The following is a 17,419-nucleotide window of genomic DNA, read 5'->3' on the forward strand; positions in this document are numbered from 1 at the left end:
TTATCTATAATAGATACATATTTATTTTTTAAAGTATTTTATTTTTCTCAGAGAAATAAAATTAAAATGTGTAGAAACATTTCTAAATTTCCCTTCTGCTCTCTGCTCCCATTAATGTTGTAATAAATACAAGAATATCCATCCATAGAGATTTTGCATATATACACATTTCTTGGAATGCACCAAGTATGGCTTATCTATTTCTTAATCTTCCTAGATTGGAAGTGGTTTGTGTCGTCTGGGATATTGTCCAGATCAAAACTCACAGTTTCGCATAACTAGAGTTACCATTCTGAAATTACATCATCACAGCTTGAACAAGTTGGTTGTGGTTTCAACCAGTGGTGGGATTCAAATATGTGAACAACCGGTTCTCTGTGTGGATGCCGCTTCCGGAAGTCCATTCTGGGCCTGGGCAACAAAAAATTAGCTACCGGTTCTGCCAAAGTAGTGCGAACCGGCTGAATCCCACCACTGGTTTCAACTAAATAAGATTCACTTGAAAATGATGTAACCTACATACATACAAATAGTGGCGAATAGCTGTAGCTCGGGTGTAGGATGAGGGTGACGGTTGTTCGTTCTCCGAGCTTGTGGATTGGTTTCTGAATGTTTCATTACCAGGCTAGGTAACATCCTAAGCAGAGTTTAGAGGACCCCCTCACAACCCTAATAAACTCTGCTGAAGATGTTACCTAGCCTGGTGACAAAACATTCAGAAAGTAACCCACAAGCTCGAAGAACGAACCTTCACCCTCGTATATATAAATTCTGAGACAATACTTGTTTAAAGGGAATATACATATATGAATACTGAGTCAAAACTTGTTTAAATCACTGGCATTTCAAATTATTACATGCTTTTAAAATTTACAGTGATTTCTGTTTTTTTTAATTTTTATTTATTTTTACTATATATCTACAGTAAATACAATCTTTAAAAATAGATAAGAGCCAGGCTACAAAGCAGGAATCGGTGAGTGCTAGGACCCACCTTAGCCATGAAAGCTGGCTGGGTGACTTTGGGTCAGTCACTCTCCCTCAGCCCAACCCACCTCACAGGGTTGTTGTTGAGGGGAAAGTAGGAGAAGGAAAGTGTGTTGGATATGTTAGCTGCCTTGAGTTTTTTTGTAGAAATAATAAAGGGGAGATTCAAATAAGTAAAACGTAGGGATAATAATGCATTTCACCTGGTCGGAGATGCCTTTCTTTTTTTGATCTTCTATGGTGTCTGGATAAATTACTTGGTCTCTCAACGTCCCAAGTGTCATATATGGTCTCTGAAATTAAAATGATAAGGAATTAGAAAATTGGGACATTTGTCAGAGAGAAGAAATGTCAACAGTCTCAGAGGCTTGATTTACCTGAGGAACATAAAACAACTTTCCTCTCTCAGGTTTAGTTAGACAGCCACCAAACAAAGGCCACAACTGCAATAAGCAAACACAATTTATTAGAATAGAAATGTAACGTCATTTTTTCCCCTTACAATCAAGTTTACTTCAGCCTTTACTTACTTCACCAAGGACACGGAAGAGAGAACTCTTTCCACATCCATTTGGGCCACAAATAAGAACGTTTGCACCAGACTGCACCTAGAATACAAATCAAGACAGAACATATTTAAAGTTTCTCAAACTCTAAAAGCTAAAGCATATGAATTGCCTTCATAATGCATGAGGTTCGCTTCATTAACTTGGGAATATATATTTGATTTGGCAAATATTTTTCTAGATATTCTTTTAAACATCAGCACTCCAAAAGTATTCAAACCTTGAGGTGTTTATAAAATTTGGTAAAAGGACGTTAAAAACCTACGTGCAAATTTCGGTTCACAACGGGGCAGACCTTTTTTTTTTTAGTACTAAAACGTTCAGTTGAATTTACAAGTTTTTAAAATAATCTGAACTAGACTATTTTATGAAAATAAAATGCAAGATTCTGTCACTGCAGCCTGTCTCAATCAAGTATAGTTCTGGTCTTCCTGCAGAGTGATTTCTGATCTGGTCTACCTTAAAGGCCATTCCTCTGGCTACTTACTTGTGGAATGCCACAGAGATTGGTCCTCTCTCTCCTACTCTTTTAATATTTATATGAAGACACTGGGAAATGTCCTAAAATGACTTGGGGTGCTGATGATACAGATTTCATACTGCCACCCAAGTTTGAATTGGACTCCATCAACTGTGGAGGTCCTTTTCCTTTCTCTGGAAGCTACAAGAAACTGGATAGGACAGAACAGGCTGCACTAAAACCCTAGTAAGACAATCTTGGAGCTATTAAAAAAAAAGAAGTTATGGAATGGATATTCTGGTGTATATTATTACTACCTAATGGAAACAACAGCCTGATTAATGTATTGTTTAAAATTCCTATACTAGTGTATGATCAGTGACTAGGTCCATGGAGAACAGCAATCTGTTCATCAAATTTCTTCCGATTTCCATGTGCGCAGCATGATTTATCACCAGGAATAGGAAGAGGTTTCTGCAAATATTTGTATTTGTATTTTATTAAATTTGTATACCGCCCTTCTTCCGAAGGACTCAGGGCGGTGAACAGGGCATATATAAATAGAAAATACAAAAATTAAAAGAGAATTAAACAATTGCCCAGATAAAAAACAGTAACAATATAAAAACCAATTAAAAACCCTAACGTCCCCCATCAGGCCAGGCCAGCTTGTTCAAATAAATGGGTCTTCAGACCGCGCCGTAAGGAGCGAAGGTCCGGTGCCATCCGGAACTCAACCGGCAGTTGTTTCCATAGAGCCGGAGCGCCCACAGAGAAGGCCCTCCCCCTGGGGGCCACCAGCCAACATTCTCTGACCGGAGACACCCTGAGGAGGCCCTCTCTGTGGGAACGCACAGGGCGGAGGGAAGTTGACGCCGGCACGATGCATACAGAAGATGGGGGAAACTACTTACAGTCTACCTGGGTTAGTCTCTCATATAGAAATCTTTCCTTTTCCTGCCACTTGGCACTTTCCCCCAAATTTAGAAAACATTCTTGGCTGTCTGTGGAAGGGTTCTTTACTGAGAAGACGACATTACTCAAATTTGGGTAGATTTCACTGACCAAAACACCTCCACTAATTTTGGGCAGTTTCTCACTTTCCAGCCAATCTCCCTCACTATCGTAGATCACTTTGTTCTGAAATAATCTCCCAAAGTCACTCTTTTGGGATGGGAAAGAGGAACAAAGCAGATTTTTACTCTCATCCAGAGAATTATTTCAAGATAAAATTGTGAATGTTGCAGGGTACCTCAAAGTTGAGATCTTTAATCAACATATCGCCATTTGGTGTTGCCAATGGAACGTGATCAAATCTTCAAGGAAAATAGACACAACCGCCATTAATTACTAAAGATATTACCATTACACAAAGGGGCAATTAATAATGTAATTAGTAAACTGTCGCCTAAATTTAGTAGTAAATTACTGTTAAGAGAGTAACATTTTCAAGCTGCCTGCAACGAAGCCATACCACAAAATTAAGCACAAGTGCAGCAGAATGCAGGATGGCAGGGGCCTCAGCGCTGCAACAAGGGCAGTTTGTGTTGGGGCAGCCTTAATTTCTTGAGATGGCTGGGGCTTCACCTTTGTGCTGGTTTTAACTTCCGGGGCAGCTGCAGCTTTGTGCTGGGATTAGGACTCCTTGCAGCCCCAGAGCTGTGGCAAGCCAAGACATTCCTGAGCTGCAATGTGGCAAGCAGTCTCTAAGCTGTGTGGTTCCTGGACTGCTTGCCCCCCTAAAAAGTGCAGGGGGGCCAAAAGGACAGGGATGGGGGGGTGGGGAATAGGCAGTTGGAGGGAGCTCAAGTGGAGGCAGTCTCTTACGTTGGAGGAACCAAGGATTGGGACTGGGAAAGACCAAGTCAGGACTGATTTGCATTGGGATGCAAATTGGGAGTGCCAGGATTGCTAATGCTAAGCAATTGTTTAGTGGTGAAAATTCCAGTTCCAACTGCCATCATAACTCAAGGACTACCTGTACATGGAAGAGAACCTAAGGGTGGAAATGTGTTGATGTTGAACGTTTCCTTTTGAAAGTTTGGAGATGTATGAACAGCAACGGTTCAATAACTTTCAGACTGTTATTTTATAAGGCCTGTTTTGTATATTTACTTTAATGCGACTCTGTCCCACAAAGCATCCTGCAGATGCAAAAGATGGCAATAGTTGTTGAGAGTTGGAATAAAATGTTGATCAGTATAAAACTGCTGTCTTAAATCAATCAAGTCAGGTTGCTAGACAACTCTGCCAACCGAACCAGTTGTAACTTGTGATGTTCATTCATTAAACATTTCAAATGTAATTCTGCAGATGACACAAACTCCAAGATCTCAGGAAGCACATCCATACGCAGGCCTACACAATTAGGTTTTCTGCATTCAGAAGACCACAATTGGGGGTGGGGGAAGAAAGAAAACTGGCATCGCCAGGAAGCAATTGTAGACATGGTCTCACAGTTGCTTTTTGTACATTTTACTCTTGTGGGTAAAAGGCATGTGCAGAGATACACAATAAATTATAAAAAATTATAAACAAAATTTAGATAGCATGGATGGGTGTATAGAAATGAAAAAGGTTAATGGATACCCTAATAAGAAATGAGGGATTTTACCTACTTGATAATGTTATCTGTTATGACAATCTGTCCTGTTCCAGGAATCAACGGGGTAGTTTCTTTTAAGTCTAATTCTTAAATTAAAAAAAGAAGTAATCAATAGCAAGGTTATTATGAGTTTTTGTACTGATTCCTTAATCAACATCAGGCCATCATAGTTACCTTTGTCTTGGGCTAGCATGGTTCGTTGATATTTCCCTTTGTTTAGGTCCTTCAGAACTTGCATTAATTCCGTAATTCGAGCTGTGAAGCTAAAGGTTATAAATCTATTAAACTGACAAACTTCAAGATTTTTTTTTCAAAACTGAATTTTCATCAAAAATACATTAAACCAACAGTTTAAAATGGAAAGCAAAATAATACATATGACGAGTGCCTATTGCAATTATTTAGAAAGGTACTTTTATCTGTAAATGATGCTCCAAGCTTTGTTAATACACTTCATGTTTTATATTTCATAACCATCACAACGATCTCATAATTAATACAGATTTGTGGCTAACAAGGAAGATTAAAATAATTTTATTTTATGAATGAAAATAGAATTACACTAATAGGTTAATCTTAAGGTAAGGTAAGGTAAAGTTTCCCCCACACATGTGTGCTAGTTGTTTCCAACTCTAGGGGGCCGGTGCTCATCTCCATTTCAAAGCCAAAGGGCCAGCGCTTGTCTGAGGACGTCTCTGTGGTCATGTGGCCGGCATGACTAGACGCCAAAGGTGCACGGAATGCTGTTACCTTCCCACTGTAGTGGTCCCTATTTTTCTACTTGCATTTTTACGTGCTTTCGAACTGCTAGGTTGGCAGAAGCTGGGACAAGTAACAGGCGCTCACTCTGTTACGCGGCACTCTGGATTCGACCCGCCAAACTGCCGATCTTCTGATCGACAAGCTCAGCGTCCTAACCCACTGAGCCACCGGGTCCCTTATTGGTTAATCTTATCGTTGGGCAAATGCCAGCCAGGCTGGAGGCAGGAGTCAAGCAAAGGTCTAGCTTAGAGTTCTTGCACTCTAAGTTCTTTATGGATCTCCCTCAAGAACCATAAAGCCTTACCTGGTTGTTCCTGAGGAAGGTAAGCAGTCTGGGGAGATTCTTGTAACACAGGCAGAAGTCAATAAAATTGTTTACTTCAGCTATTGAGGGATGGCTCTAGTTGCTTGTACCTGACACTTACCCAGCCAATCGAGTCATTTCACGACCAGCTAGAACTATTCTGCCAAGGGCTTGAGACATTCTCAGTAACATTCTTCCACTTTGGTAGTAATCCTTAAAACAATGAAATATAGGTTTGCTCAAAAAATGAACAAGCAATAGAATAGGATATCTTTATTGTCACAGTGTAACTCACAACAAAATGATGTGGGGCATTTATTATAGCTGCTGCAGCAAATATATTACTCACCTCTAAAAGTTCAGCATGGGTACTATTCTGATGACGAGGATGAGACAAGTTTAGAAATGGACGGCTAACCACCAAATAGCCAACTACGGTTGCAAGGTCTATAAAATTTGAAGAAGAAGAAGAAAAAGTATTTCTAATGCCATATCATTATTTTAAATATGGATTGATCAACATTCAAACAGCAGTTTCATGAAACACTGTTTTATTCTTTTCAATTTAATACAGGTAGTCCTTGTTTAGTAACCACAATTAGGAACCAGCAACCAGCTAAGTGGGAAATCGTATGTCCACAACTGAGATTTTTGCCTTCTAACCATTCCCCAGGCCTTGGGGATGCTCACTCCAGGATTGGTATAATAAAAAGGAATTAATATTTGTATTTATATTCATTGGAAAGGGAAGGATTGCAAGACAGTATAGGGGACCTTGCTTAATGATCACAACTGGGCCTAGAATTTTGGTCATAAATCATTGCGGTCATTTAAGCAGGTCCCCATGTAATCTGACTCAATCTTAGAACCGTTTTACAATGATCGTAAAGTAAGCCACCACAGTTATTAAGCAAATGACATGGTCATTAAGCGAACCATGAGGTTAAGCGAATCCAGTATATCCAATGGGTGGTTTTTGACATTTTCTGCTGGAAAACGGCAAAAAATGTCACAAATTGTGGTCACCTGATCCTAGGAGACTGCAACTGGCCTTAAATGCAAGATAGCTGCCAAGTGCCTGAAGTGTGATCATGTGACTGTGGGGGTATATGTGCGGCAGTTGTAACTTGGTCGTAATTTTTTTTAGTTTGTCGTAAAGCGAGGACTACTGTAAGCAGGCACAGTGTGTGTTATACATATTAAAAGCAATATTCAGGTACCAGCAGACATGAGCATGCTATGCAAATAGTTCAGTGTATTTCCCATTGTGTACCTGCTTACTCTATTGCAATATTTTTCTCTTGGAGAAGGATGGGTAAAGGCACAGGAAAAACTGCCTATGGAAATAGCTTGGTTTGTCTCTTTGGCAGAGAGATTGGTGAGGAAAGAATTAGAAGAGAGTAAGCAAGCACACAATGGTGAATAGACAGGACAGTTTGCGTAGCGCACCATGGCTCCTGGCACCAGTGTATTGCTTTCAATGTGTACTACTCACTGTGTGCCTCTTAGTCTTTTGTAATCCCTTCCTCTCCAATCTTTTTGCCCTGCAAGGAGGAAGAGGGAAGGAAAGACAACAGGACAGGTTCAGGACAATGAATACTGGCTGGAATGGTGATCTCGTTAATTGACAAGTTAAATAATGGTTTAGGATCAACAAAATGTGAATGAAACTCTGCACTATAAGATAGTTCCTTTTTCTTCTCCTGAAGACTGGGGAAACCTCTTAAAAGGTATAGGAATCAGAAGGGAGAGGCTACTATTTAAAAGTCAGGAAGTGGACACCGGGACTATGGAATTTTACATGCTAAAATGACTGTTTTGTGGAAAGTGCTATTAAGTTCTAAAACAGGAGAGAGAGACAGAGAGAGAGAAACAAAGAGAGAGAGAGAGACAAAAGAAAAAGGAAGGAAGGAAGGAAGGAAGGAAGGAAGGAAGGAAGGAAGGAAGGAAGGAAGGAAGGACTGAACACTTACATTTAGCAACAATGGTATCTACAAAGCCCATTGTAAACCGGAACAAAATAAAATTGTGCAGGTGCTCTACCTAGGGCAATAAAAAAAAAGTTATGTCAATACATTTTATATGATACTTAAAATTGTGGATTAAAAATAACTTTGTGTCTCAGTCTTTATTAAGGCATATTTATTTTATTGGGAAACAAAAAAAGAAAAAAGTTGAATTCTACAATATACAGGAGGGAAATTCTTGTCCAAGAGTTGAAAATGCGTACGTAGCAGGCCACTTTTTAGCAATCTCATTTTTTGTGTGTTTTTTTTTAAAAGGTACTATCTTTTATAAACCATATTTTTTAAAAAAAAACTTATAAGGGTTATAAAAGGAAAAAAGAATGAGAAAATTGTTTGGGAAAGAGTGAAAAGATATGCTACAATGTACCACAAAAATGTGTGGCATTATGAGAAATCGATGAAAAGATACTTGAGGGAATGTTGGTGAAAAATGCTGTGGATGAGGAAAAAAATCTTTCTTACAGAATAACCAGGAAATTAGGACCAGGAAAAAACCCTCTGTGTTTCTGTTAGTGTGTGTATGTGTGTGTACTGAACACAATATAGTCAAAGAGAACAAGGATCAGTTAAAAGGGGCATAGAAAATGCAGAGCAATTCAGAAATATAAATGCATGTCTTCAAAAAATAATTACTCATCCAATACGTGGATGCATTATGTTGATGACTCCCAAGAATAAAATATGCAAACAGATAAAGACAAGTAAAGCCCTTGAAATATCACATCCATCAAGGAAACCTGTGGCACATTAGAAATTAAACTTGAATTGTGATAAAAAATTTTCAGAGGCAAAAGTCTACAATGTGAAATAGTTTTCTGCCTTTTAAACTTCATACATTAAACTGATTAAGCTTTAACAATAAGATTTGCTTTTGCCTCTCAGTTAGGGCTTCAAACCTCACAACTAAAAAAGTGAATTTATATTTACAGTATAATGCAATATGGGAAACTAAAAAAGTGAGCTAACCATTGGGGAAAAAATGGTACTTGTAAATGGTACTTGTAAAACTCAAACAAATTTGTAAATGGTACTTTTAAAAGTCAAATACATTTTTTTTAAAAAAGTACCCACATCTAGGATTAACAAAGCACATTGGCTCAAAAGCCACTAGGTCTAAAGGCAGTTTTAAGTCAAACTTTAAGGAAAAATGAAAGATAAAGTCTGAAGAAGATGGTAAGCAAGTTTGGCAAGATTTTTGGAGACTGAATACAATCAAACTGAAGGGGACAAAATGCTTACTATCACTAAAGCATTTAGAGGGCCAATTTATAGAAAAGGTCAATATGCTACTGTGCCCCCTCCTTTTTAACTAAAAGGTAAAGATTCCCCTGCACATGTGTGCTAGTCGTTTCCGACTCTAGGGGCCGGTGCTCATCTCCGTTTCAAAGCCGAAGAGCCAGCGCTTATCCGAGGACGTCTCCGTGGTCATGTGGCCGGCATGACTAGACGCCAAAGGCGCACGGAACGCTGTTACCTTCCCACCGTGGTGGTCCCTATTTTTCTACTTGCATTTTTACGTGCTTTCGAACTGCTAGGTTGGCAGAAGCTGGGACGAGTAACAGGCGCTCACTCTGTTACGCGGCACTCGGGATTCGACCCGCCAAACTGCCGACCATCTGATCGACAAGCTCAGCGTCCTAACCCACTGAGCCACCGCGTCCCTCCTTTTTAACTACAGTATATCATTGGCAGTACACATAGTCCTTAAGCATTGCTTTCAGAAAAAATATAGTTTCTTTCATCTATTGCTTTTATTTTCATTAAGTGGTTGTCTCATGCAGATGTCCCTCTAGCCTAGAAGCTTTTCACAGTCTTTAGCATTACTGTGCCAAATGTTATGGCTTATTTACATTACCGAACAGTTTGATGCTAACTTACCAGTTTGTGAAAAGCTTTGTGAATCGTCTGTTTCTCCCTTTGGTTCCCATTATAAAATGCAATTTCTTCACTGTAGGGAAAAAAAAAAGGCTGATCAGCACAGATCTGCAAGCAAGATCAAGTTACGCAGGAGAATGAGGTGGGGTTGTCTACAGGTGATAAAAGTGTAATGGCACCTGCCATTTCAGACAACAGGCTGGAAGTCACAATTTTAAATGCTCCCTGATCTCTTTCCCTGCTTGCTACACATGTGTTAATTCTGCCCTGCAGCACAAAATCACATCAGCTGTTTCAGCATTTCATAATTCTCGATTTCCCACACGTCTGGACCAGACCATGGAATGACTAAAACATGATTTTGCAACTAGTGAAAGTTTGCTGCAACATCAAAATTAGCAAACTTCTTGTTTAAATAACCAAGCAACATAACCCACAATGCATGCATTCTTAAATCCTTAGTTACAGCCATACTCTAATAGAATTACCAGTTCAATTCCTGCTTTTCACTGCTTTAGCAGTAAAGTTCACATTAAGTTCCATTAACATTAAGTTCACATTAAGTTCACAACATATCACTATTAACTCAGTGATGGGATTCAGCCAGCTGGCACCATTTTGGCAGAACTGGTAGCTAATTTTTTTGTTGCCCAGGCCCAGAATGGACTTCCGGAAGTGGCATCCACAGAGAGAACCGGTTGTTCACATATCTGAATTTATTTTATTTTATTTTATTTTATTTTAATTCCATTTATATCCCGCCCTTCTCCGAAGACTCAGGGCGGCTTACAAGCTTAGCAGTAGCCTTCATTCTATGTATATGCCTGCTTATTAGGGCTTTCACACACACACACCCAAGCGGCATTATTACAAAGTCAGCTTAATTGCCCCCAACAATCTGGGTCCTCATTTCACCTACCTCGGAAGGATGGAAGGCTGAGTCAACCTTGAGCCTGGTGGGATGCGAACCTGCACTAATTGCAGGCAGCTGGTGTTACTTAAGGAGGCATTAGCCCACTGCTCCACCAAGGCTCCCACCACTGTATTAACTTCATTTTTCAAAAAAATAAAATGGGTATTTTAAGAAGTTTTTTTTAGTTAAGCAGCCAACTGTCTTAGGATGTGTTTCCTACAACAAATTAAATTACACTAAAACAAACATATGTATTTCAGATGAAAATTATGTTTCCATTCTTTACCAACCAATATAGAGAGGTTTAACATGAAACATTTTAAGTTTTTTTAAATAAATAGCAACATAAAGGACTTGATTTAGCCTATAATATTTGGCCTAATGAACACTAGTTTTTCTTGTAACCATCTCATACCTGTTTGTAATGAGCCGTGAATTGACGTATCGATACTCGCCTTCATATTTTTGTTCTGCAATAGTCATCTTACCAATAGGTCTTCTTAAGCGTGTAAGGAAAAAGCCTGAAAAAATCAAGTAGGCCATCATGGAAGCAGGGCCCTGGAAATATCAAAGAATAAAATAAGACACAACTTCCAGAATAAACCTATTAACAATATTTTCTTTTTCAAAAAGGGTGCTTCTAGAAATCCATTTCTGCAGAGGCTGGTAACAAGTATCATCCGACTACAGGTTAGAAGTTACTTCCAACTGCAGAAAAATGTAATCAACCTTAAAGTAAGACCTGCCAATTCTGAAATTAAATAACATTTAATTTTTTTTAATAAATGGCAGCAGGCTCCAAATATAATAAAATTGGCTTCTGAGTAAATATGGGTATGGTATTGTAGAAGTCAAGGGCTGACCTATGATAAAAACTTTTTCTGAAAGATTATGATACAATGACTCTTAACGTTTTATAGTGGCTTATGAATACAACAGCTTCTATTACAAAACATGTGTGCAAGGGTGCAGTCATACATGTATGTGTTTGAATCAGTGTTGATTCCTAGTGACTGCCTGGATAAGTCCCTGAAGTTTTCTTGGCAAGTTTTCAGTAATAGTTTGCCATTATCTACTTCCTAGAACTCAGAGAGATTGACTAGCCAAGATCACCCAGCTGATTTTCATGCCTAACGTTGAAACTCAAATTCACATTCTCCAGGTTTCTAGTCTGGTCCTAACCACACTGGCTCTCTAGAAGAATTTTATGTAAAATTCTTAAAAGTCCAAAATGATCTTATCTTTCTACATACCACACCATCAAACATTGTTAAACGAATATCCCACACTATATTTATCATTTGTTTATAGAGTATATAGCACACATTTGACAGATTATAATAAAATGGTTGAAAATTTCTAATTTTTTGTCATTTTAAGTTCCAAAGACTTCTCAATATTACATTATAGAAAATTCTCAATAATTCATTTCTCATATTGGAGAACATATAGTTCATATTCAAAGTGCATAAATAAAAATACAATTTTACCTGTGCTCCTATTGCACTTGTTAGTTTGAAGATGTATAGAACAATATCCAAAAATGGCTGCAAAATAAGATTTAATTGTAAATATTCGTTGTGGGAGAAAGCATGCAATATGAATTTTTATTTAAAAGGACACTTTTAAATAAACACAGCTAAAATGTCTCTCAAAGGTTCTGTGAACATTCTGGTTCAATTTTAAAAACTAAAAATCTGTATTTTAAAAAAAATCCTACCATATAAATCAGTTTCTCAGGAATTTTTGCTTTCTCTACTGTTCAACAGTTATTTAAATGCAAGAACAAATCTTTAATTCAGCAGTTTTTCAGTTTCATGATGAGAACAAATATTTAAATTGCTCCTATGTAAATAAGCATGCAGATGACAACATAGTCACTTTTTTTCTTCACACTTACCTTGCTGAGGTTTGAATATAGGTCCACTACACTGTTACAAAATTTTTCAACATCTTGTGTAAGTAGCTGATCAGGATTGCCTATTCTGTTGTCCAAATTGCCCATTTTGTAGAATGTGTAACTCCTAAAATGTCAGGAAATCAGTAATATAATACAGCAGTTTTACTGAATGACTAACTATATTTATATTTATTTATTAAATTTGTTGCTGGACCTCTCGCTGCAAGGCAATTCTAGGCCGTTTACAAGGTTAAAAGAAGTAAAACTGTACATATACATACATATACACGTATGCGTGTATAATAGAACATAGATTATAATTAAAATTACGGTAAAAAAAGATGGGGAGGAAGAGGACAGGATCTTCAGGGGTGAGGTGAAATCTGCTACTGGTCCATCAACCACCTCTCGTTGGGGCCCCAAGCCAACTGGAGAGCCAGGTCTTCAGACTCTTATGGAGATGAAGAGGGTGGGAACAAATCTCACACTAGAAGGCAAGATGTTCCAAAGGACAGGAACCACGGCAGAGAAGACTCTTTTCCTGAACCCACCAGCTGAAATTCCTTGATTTTCTGGATCTGAAATATGGCCCCTGTGCCAGTGTGGACAGGGCAGGCTTGTCCCATTGGAATGAGACAGTCCCTCAGGTGACTGGGACTCATGCTATGCAGGGCTTTAAAGATGATAACCAACTCTTTGAATTGCACCCGGAAGCAAATTGGTAGGCAGGATAGTTCACGGAGCAGCAGTGTGATATGGGCCACTCTAGGGACCCTAAAGCCTGCCCGTGCTGCCACACTCTGCACCAGCTGTGGTGTTCTTCAAGGATAGGCCCATGTACAGCACACTGTAGTAGACCCAATATAAAATGACCAGGACTTGAATGACTGAGTGCAGGGACTCCTGAACCCGGAAAGGCTGCAATTGGCACATAACCCAAAGTTGTGCAAAGGCTGCCCTAGCCGTGACTACCACCTGCTCTTTGAGCAGGAGTCGTGAATCCAGAAGAACCCCCAAGTTGCGAACCAGGTCTGTATGGGATAGTGCCACCCCATTAACTAAAAATGTCAAAGACCCAGATCTTGAAGCGCCACACTCCCAAAGTCATTTGATCTTGTCAGGGTTCATTCAAAGTCTGTTGTCCTTCATCCAGCCCTCAAAAGCCTCCAGGCACCATGCAAAGGCAGAAACAGCATCACTCTGTTCACCAGGAGTGGAGATGTAGATACCTCAAGGTACCAACGATACCTGAACCCACAGTGATGAATGATCTCACTGGGTGGCTTCATGTAGATGTTAAAAAGGAGAGGTAAGAGTAACAAACCCTGCAGCCTGCCACAGGCTGAGGGCTGGATCTCTCACTCCCTGTCAACAATGACTGGGACTGGTCTTGGATAAAGCACAAGACTCTGCTCCCCAGCACCAGATCCCATAGCCAACCCAAAAAGATATCATGGTTGATAGTATTGAAAGCTGCTGAGAGACCAAGGATAATTACACTACCCCTATCCCACTCTTGCAGATGATACCACTCTAATGGCAGAAAGTGAAGAGGAACTAAAGAGCCTCTTGTTGCGGGTGAAGAAGGAGAGTGCAAAAGTTGGCTTGAAAATTAACATTAAGAAAACCAAGGTCATGGCATCTGGCCCTCTCAATTCCTGGCAAATAGATGGGAAAGAAATGGAGGTAGTGACAGATTTTATTTTCCTGGGCTCCAAGATCACCGCAGCTGGGGACCACAGCCAAGAAATTAAAAGACACTTGCTCCTGGGGAGGAAAGCCATGGCAAATCTAGACAGTACACTAAAAAGCAGAGACATCACCCTGTCAACAAAAGTGCGTATAGTCAAGGCTATGGTCTTCCCAGTTGCAATGTATGGCTGTGAAAGTTGGACCATAAGAAAGGCTGAGTGCCAAAGAATTGAAGCCTTTGAACTATGGTGCTGGAGAAGACTCCTGCGAGTCCCTTGGACTGCAAGGCGATCAAACCGGTCAGTCCTAGAGGAGATCAACCCTAACTGCTCTTTAATCCCATTTATATCCTGCCCTTCTCCGAAGACTCAGGGCGGCTTACAAGCTTAGCAGTAGCCTTCATTCTATGTATATGCCTGCTTATTAGGGCTTTTGGGGTCCCCCAAGCGGCATTATTACAAAGTCAGCTTAATTGCCCCCAACAATCTGGGTCCTCATTTTACCTACCTCGGAAGGATGGAAGGCTGAGTCAACCTTGAGCCTGGTGGGACGCGAACCTGCACTAATTGCAGGCAGCTGGTGTTACTTAAGGAGGCATTAGCCCACTGCTCCACCAAGGCTCCTTAGAAGGCCAGATCCTGAACCTAAAACTCAAATACTTTGGCCACCTAATGAGAAGGAAGGACTCACTGGAGAAGAGCCTAATGCTGGGAAAGGTTGAGGGCAAGAGAAGAATGAGACGACAGAGAATGAGGTGGCTGGATGGAGTCACTGAAGCAGTAGGCGTGAGCTTAAATGGACTCCAGAAGATGGTAGAGGACAGGAAGGCCTGGAGGAATGTTGTCCATGGGGTCGCGATAGGTCAGACACAACTTTGCTAACAACAACAACAATCCCACTCTTGCCAGAGATCATCCACAAATGCTGTTTCTGCCCCATAACTGGGCCTGAATCCTGACTGAAAGTGGTCCAGGCAATCTGTTTCATCCAGGATTCTCTAAAGCTGCCAAACAACCATCTTTTTTACCACCTTCCCTAAGAAGAGAAAATGGGAAATTGGACGAAAATTGTCCAGGCAGGTGGGATGAAGCAAAGAAGGGGTGAACCAGAGCCTCCTTATACATCATATTATACATTACAATTTATATTAACTTTAAAGGATTAGAGTTGATTTAATTTTAATGTTAAAAATGAAAAAAAATCACTTACTGTAGGTACTGGTCATACAGATACTTGGTAAGTCGGACACGGAAACACAACTTAAGTTCATTTAGTCCGTATTTCAAGAAGTTATTCACTAGGGAAATCTATAAATAAGAACATAGCAATGAGAATGCAAAATCTAGTGTGCTTCAAACCCACCACCATTTTAGATCCCAATAGATGGCAAACTAAAATCCAGTTTAAGATTATAACCCACAGAGAATTCATCTGCAATCCGATCAATGTTTATTTGGGAAACACGCCCAAATAAATTAAATGCAATCTAAACTTGTACAAGATTGTGCTGTAATTGTTTTTTTTTTTAAAAAAAAAACCTCATGAAGAAATATAAAGCACCAAGAGGAAGCTTGAAATGTAATAGTACTTGCTACTCTGTGAACTGTTTTATCAGATGGTGACAGCTTTTCATAGCACAATATTACAATATACTGGGGATTATATAAATTACAGCGTGTTTGTTGGTGAACAATCTTCTATGTGTAAGGACCACATATTTTGATACCACAAAAGAAAAAAAAGCAGCAGCTGTGGAGAGGATTTTGTCCTACAAAGAGAAACAAGATCTTCTAATTCATTCTTCGATTTTGAAAGATTTTCATTCCCCCCCCCCGCCACCTTCTATGTTAGTACTTGTTCTGCTGGTTTTTCTACACACATACAAAACAAGCTGTAATGTGTTAATATTTTACTACACAGGTCTCAACTATCAACAGTAAGGCTTTTCCCAACCTGAACTGACCCATTTGGCATGTTCTCCCTGGAAGAAGCTTCTGCATATACCCCACTTTTATAAGTAAGGGGAATGGAGGTCACGGGGTCCTACTTCTCTGGCCTTGTGAAATGGTTTTCCCTTGGAATTAAGACAGGCACTATCCCCCTTCACATTATTTCCCAGAATGCATAGGGGCTGGTAAAACTGCTTCAATTCCATTTAACTGTCGTGTTCCATTTTTATCTTACATTTTGGTCAGTGGTGGGATTCAGCCAGTTCACACCACTTCGGCAGGACAGGTAGCTAATTTTTTGTTGCCCAGGCCCAGAATGGATTTCCGGAAGCGGCATCCACAGTTCTTCACATATTTGAATCCCACCACTGATTTTGGTTCTGCTATTATTTTCTCTATTATCTGCCTATCCCAGGTCCTTGAGAAGAACTCGATAGGCAGACAAAAATGCCAAATCCAGTCTGAGGATATACCGGTATATATACATACATACATGCACTTTAATTCAAAACCAAAATGGAAGAAGCAGTTTATCAACTTTTTAAGTACATATATATTTTTTTGCACTATTAAATACAAACTTTCTCTATGCTGTTATACTCTGGATATAGAATATTTTACTCCTCCCATTTCATTGTAGTTGGAGGGGCATTAAATAAATCTTTCAAATTAAGGTCAAGGATAACCAATTTGGAGCACTGCAAAAAGTCTGGATGACAGTTTCCACCATACTACCTTCACTTGATAATATGGTAGTCCTGACTTCTGGAAGTCACTACAATGTAGTGAGCACACAATTAAAGTAGGAAAAAATGAAATGCCACAAACCCATAAACTTCTTCCCGGTAATAAATTTCATGGGAGTACAAAGTGGCCAAATAAAAAGTTCTGACTGAATACTTATTCATTTTACCCCAAAGAGGTCAACAACAAAAAAGCACCACTTACAGCAGGCATGGTAGCGATGAAGTTGAACAAGTACCTCTTGAAATCTTTTCTACTGCGGCCAATGATAGCACTGCAAACCACCACATGCACAAGATTAGTGGCAGAAGCAAGACCCATCCCACGATGTTTCCACAAGGACAAGTGGAAAGCGGTAGGAAAACGAACACAAGAAAAGGTCAACAAAAGAAGCAGCAAGACTCTGTTTACACCCTATCAACATTCAGATGTGTTCCCCAAACCTGTGAACCAAGCGACAGCTGAATCAGTGAAAGCCATCACCTCCCTTTCTGCCCTTGCACTAATGGAAGCAATTATACAAGTGATGGTGGGTTTTAAACTTCCACATACCTTTGCCCATCTCCTTGAAGACACCACACTTGACAAAGAAAGCTATCACCAAACAAGCCTATTGTTAAGTTCCATGCCTCCAT

General features: G+C 39.6%; 1 protein-coding gene across 1 annotated transcript in view; it reads right to left on the reverse strand.

Annotated features, from left to right (window-relative positions):
- Positions 1-17,419, reverse strand: part of ABCD3 (ATP binding cassette subfamily D member 3) — a 49,233-nt gene that overhangs the window by 12,048 nt on the left and 19,766 nt on the right. Inside the window, exons 5-19 of the mRNA XM_083359331.1 lie at positions 16,989-17,058; positions 15,301-15,398; positions 12,400-12,523; positions 11,990-12,046; positions 10,915-11,057; positions 9,590-9,659; positions 7,658-7,727; positions 6,034-6,131; positions 5,806-5,897; positions 4,793-4,881; positions 4,632-4,704; positions 3,266-3,329; positions 1,518-1,595; positions 1,365-1,430; positions 1,191-1,280 (exon numbers count right to left, since the gene is read on the reverse strand). Coding sequence (XP_083215457.1) covers positions 1,191-1,280; positions 1,365-1,430; positions 1,518-1,595; positions 3,266-3,329; positions 4,632-4,704; positions 4,793-4,881; positions 5,806-5,897; positions 6,034-6,131; positions 7,658-7,727; positions 9,590-9,659; positions 10,915-11,057; positions 11,990-12,046; positions 12,400-12,523; positions 15,301-15,398; positions 16,989-17,058 — 1,282 coding nt within the window. The remainder of the gene's footprint in view (positions 1-1,190; positions 1,281-1,364; positions 1,431-1,517; positions 1,596-3,265; positions 3,330-4,631; positions 4,705-4,792; positions 4,882-5,805; positions 5,898-6,033; positions 6,132-7,657; positions 7,728-9,589; positions 9,660-10,914; positions 11,058-11,989; positions 12,047-12,399; positions 12,524-15,300; positions 15,399-16,988; positions 17,059-17,419) is intronic.

Source organism: Vipera ursinii (assembly GCF_947247035.1).
Source record: "Vipera ursinii genome assembly, chromosome: 3".
NCBI classification, from domain to species: domain Eukaryota; kingdom Metazoa; phylum Chordata; class Lepidosauria; order Squamata; family Viperidae; genus Vipera; species Vipera ursinii.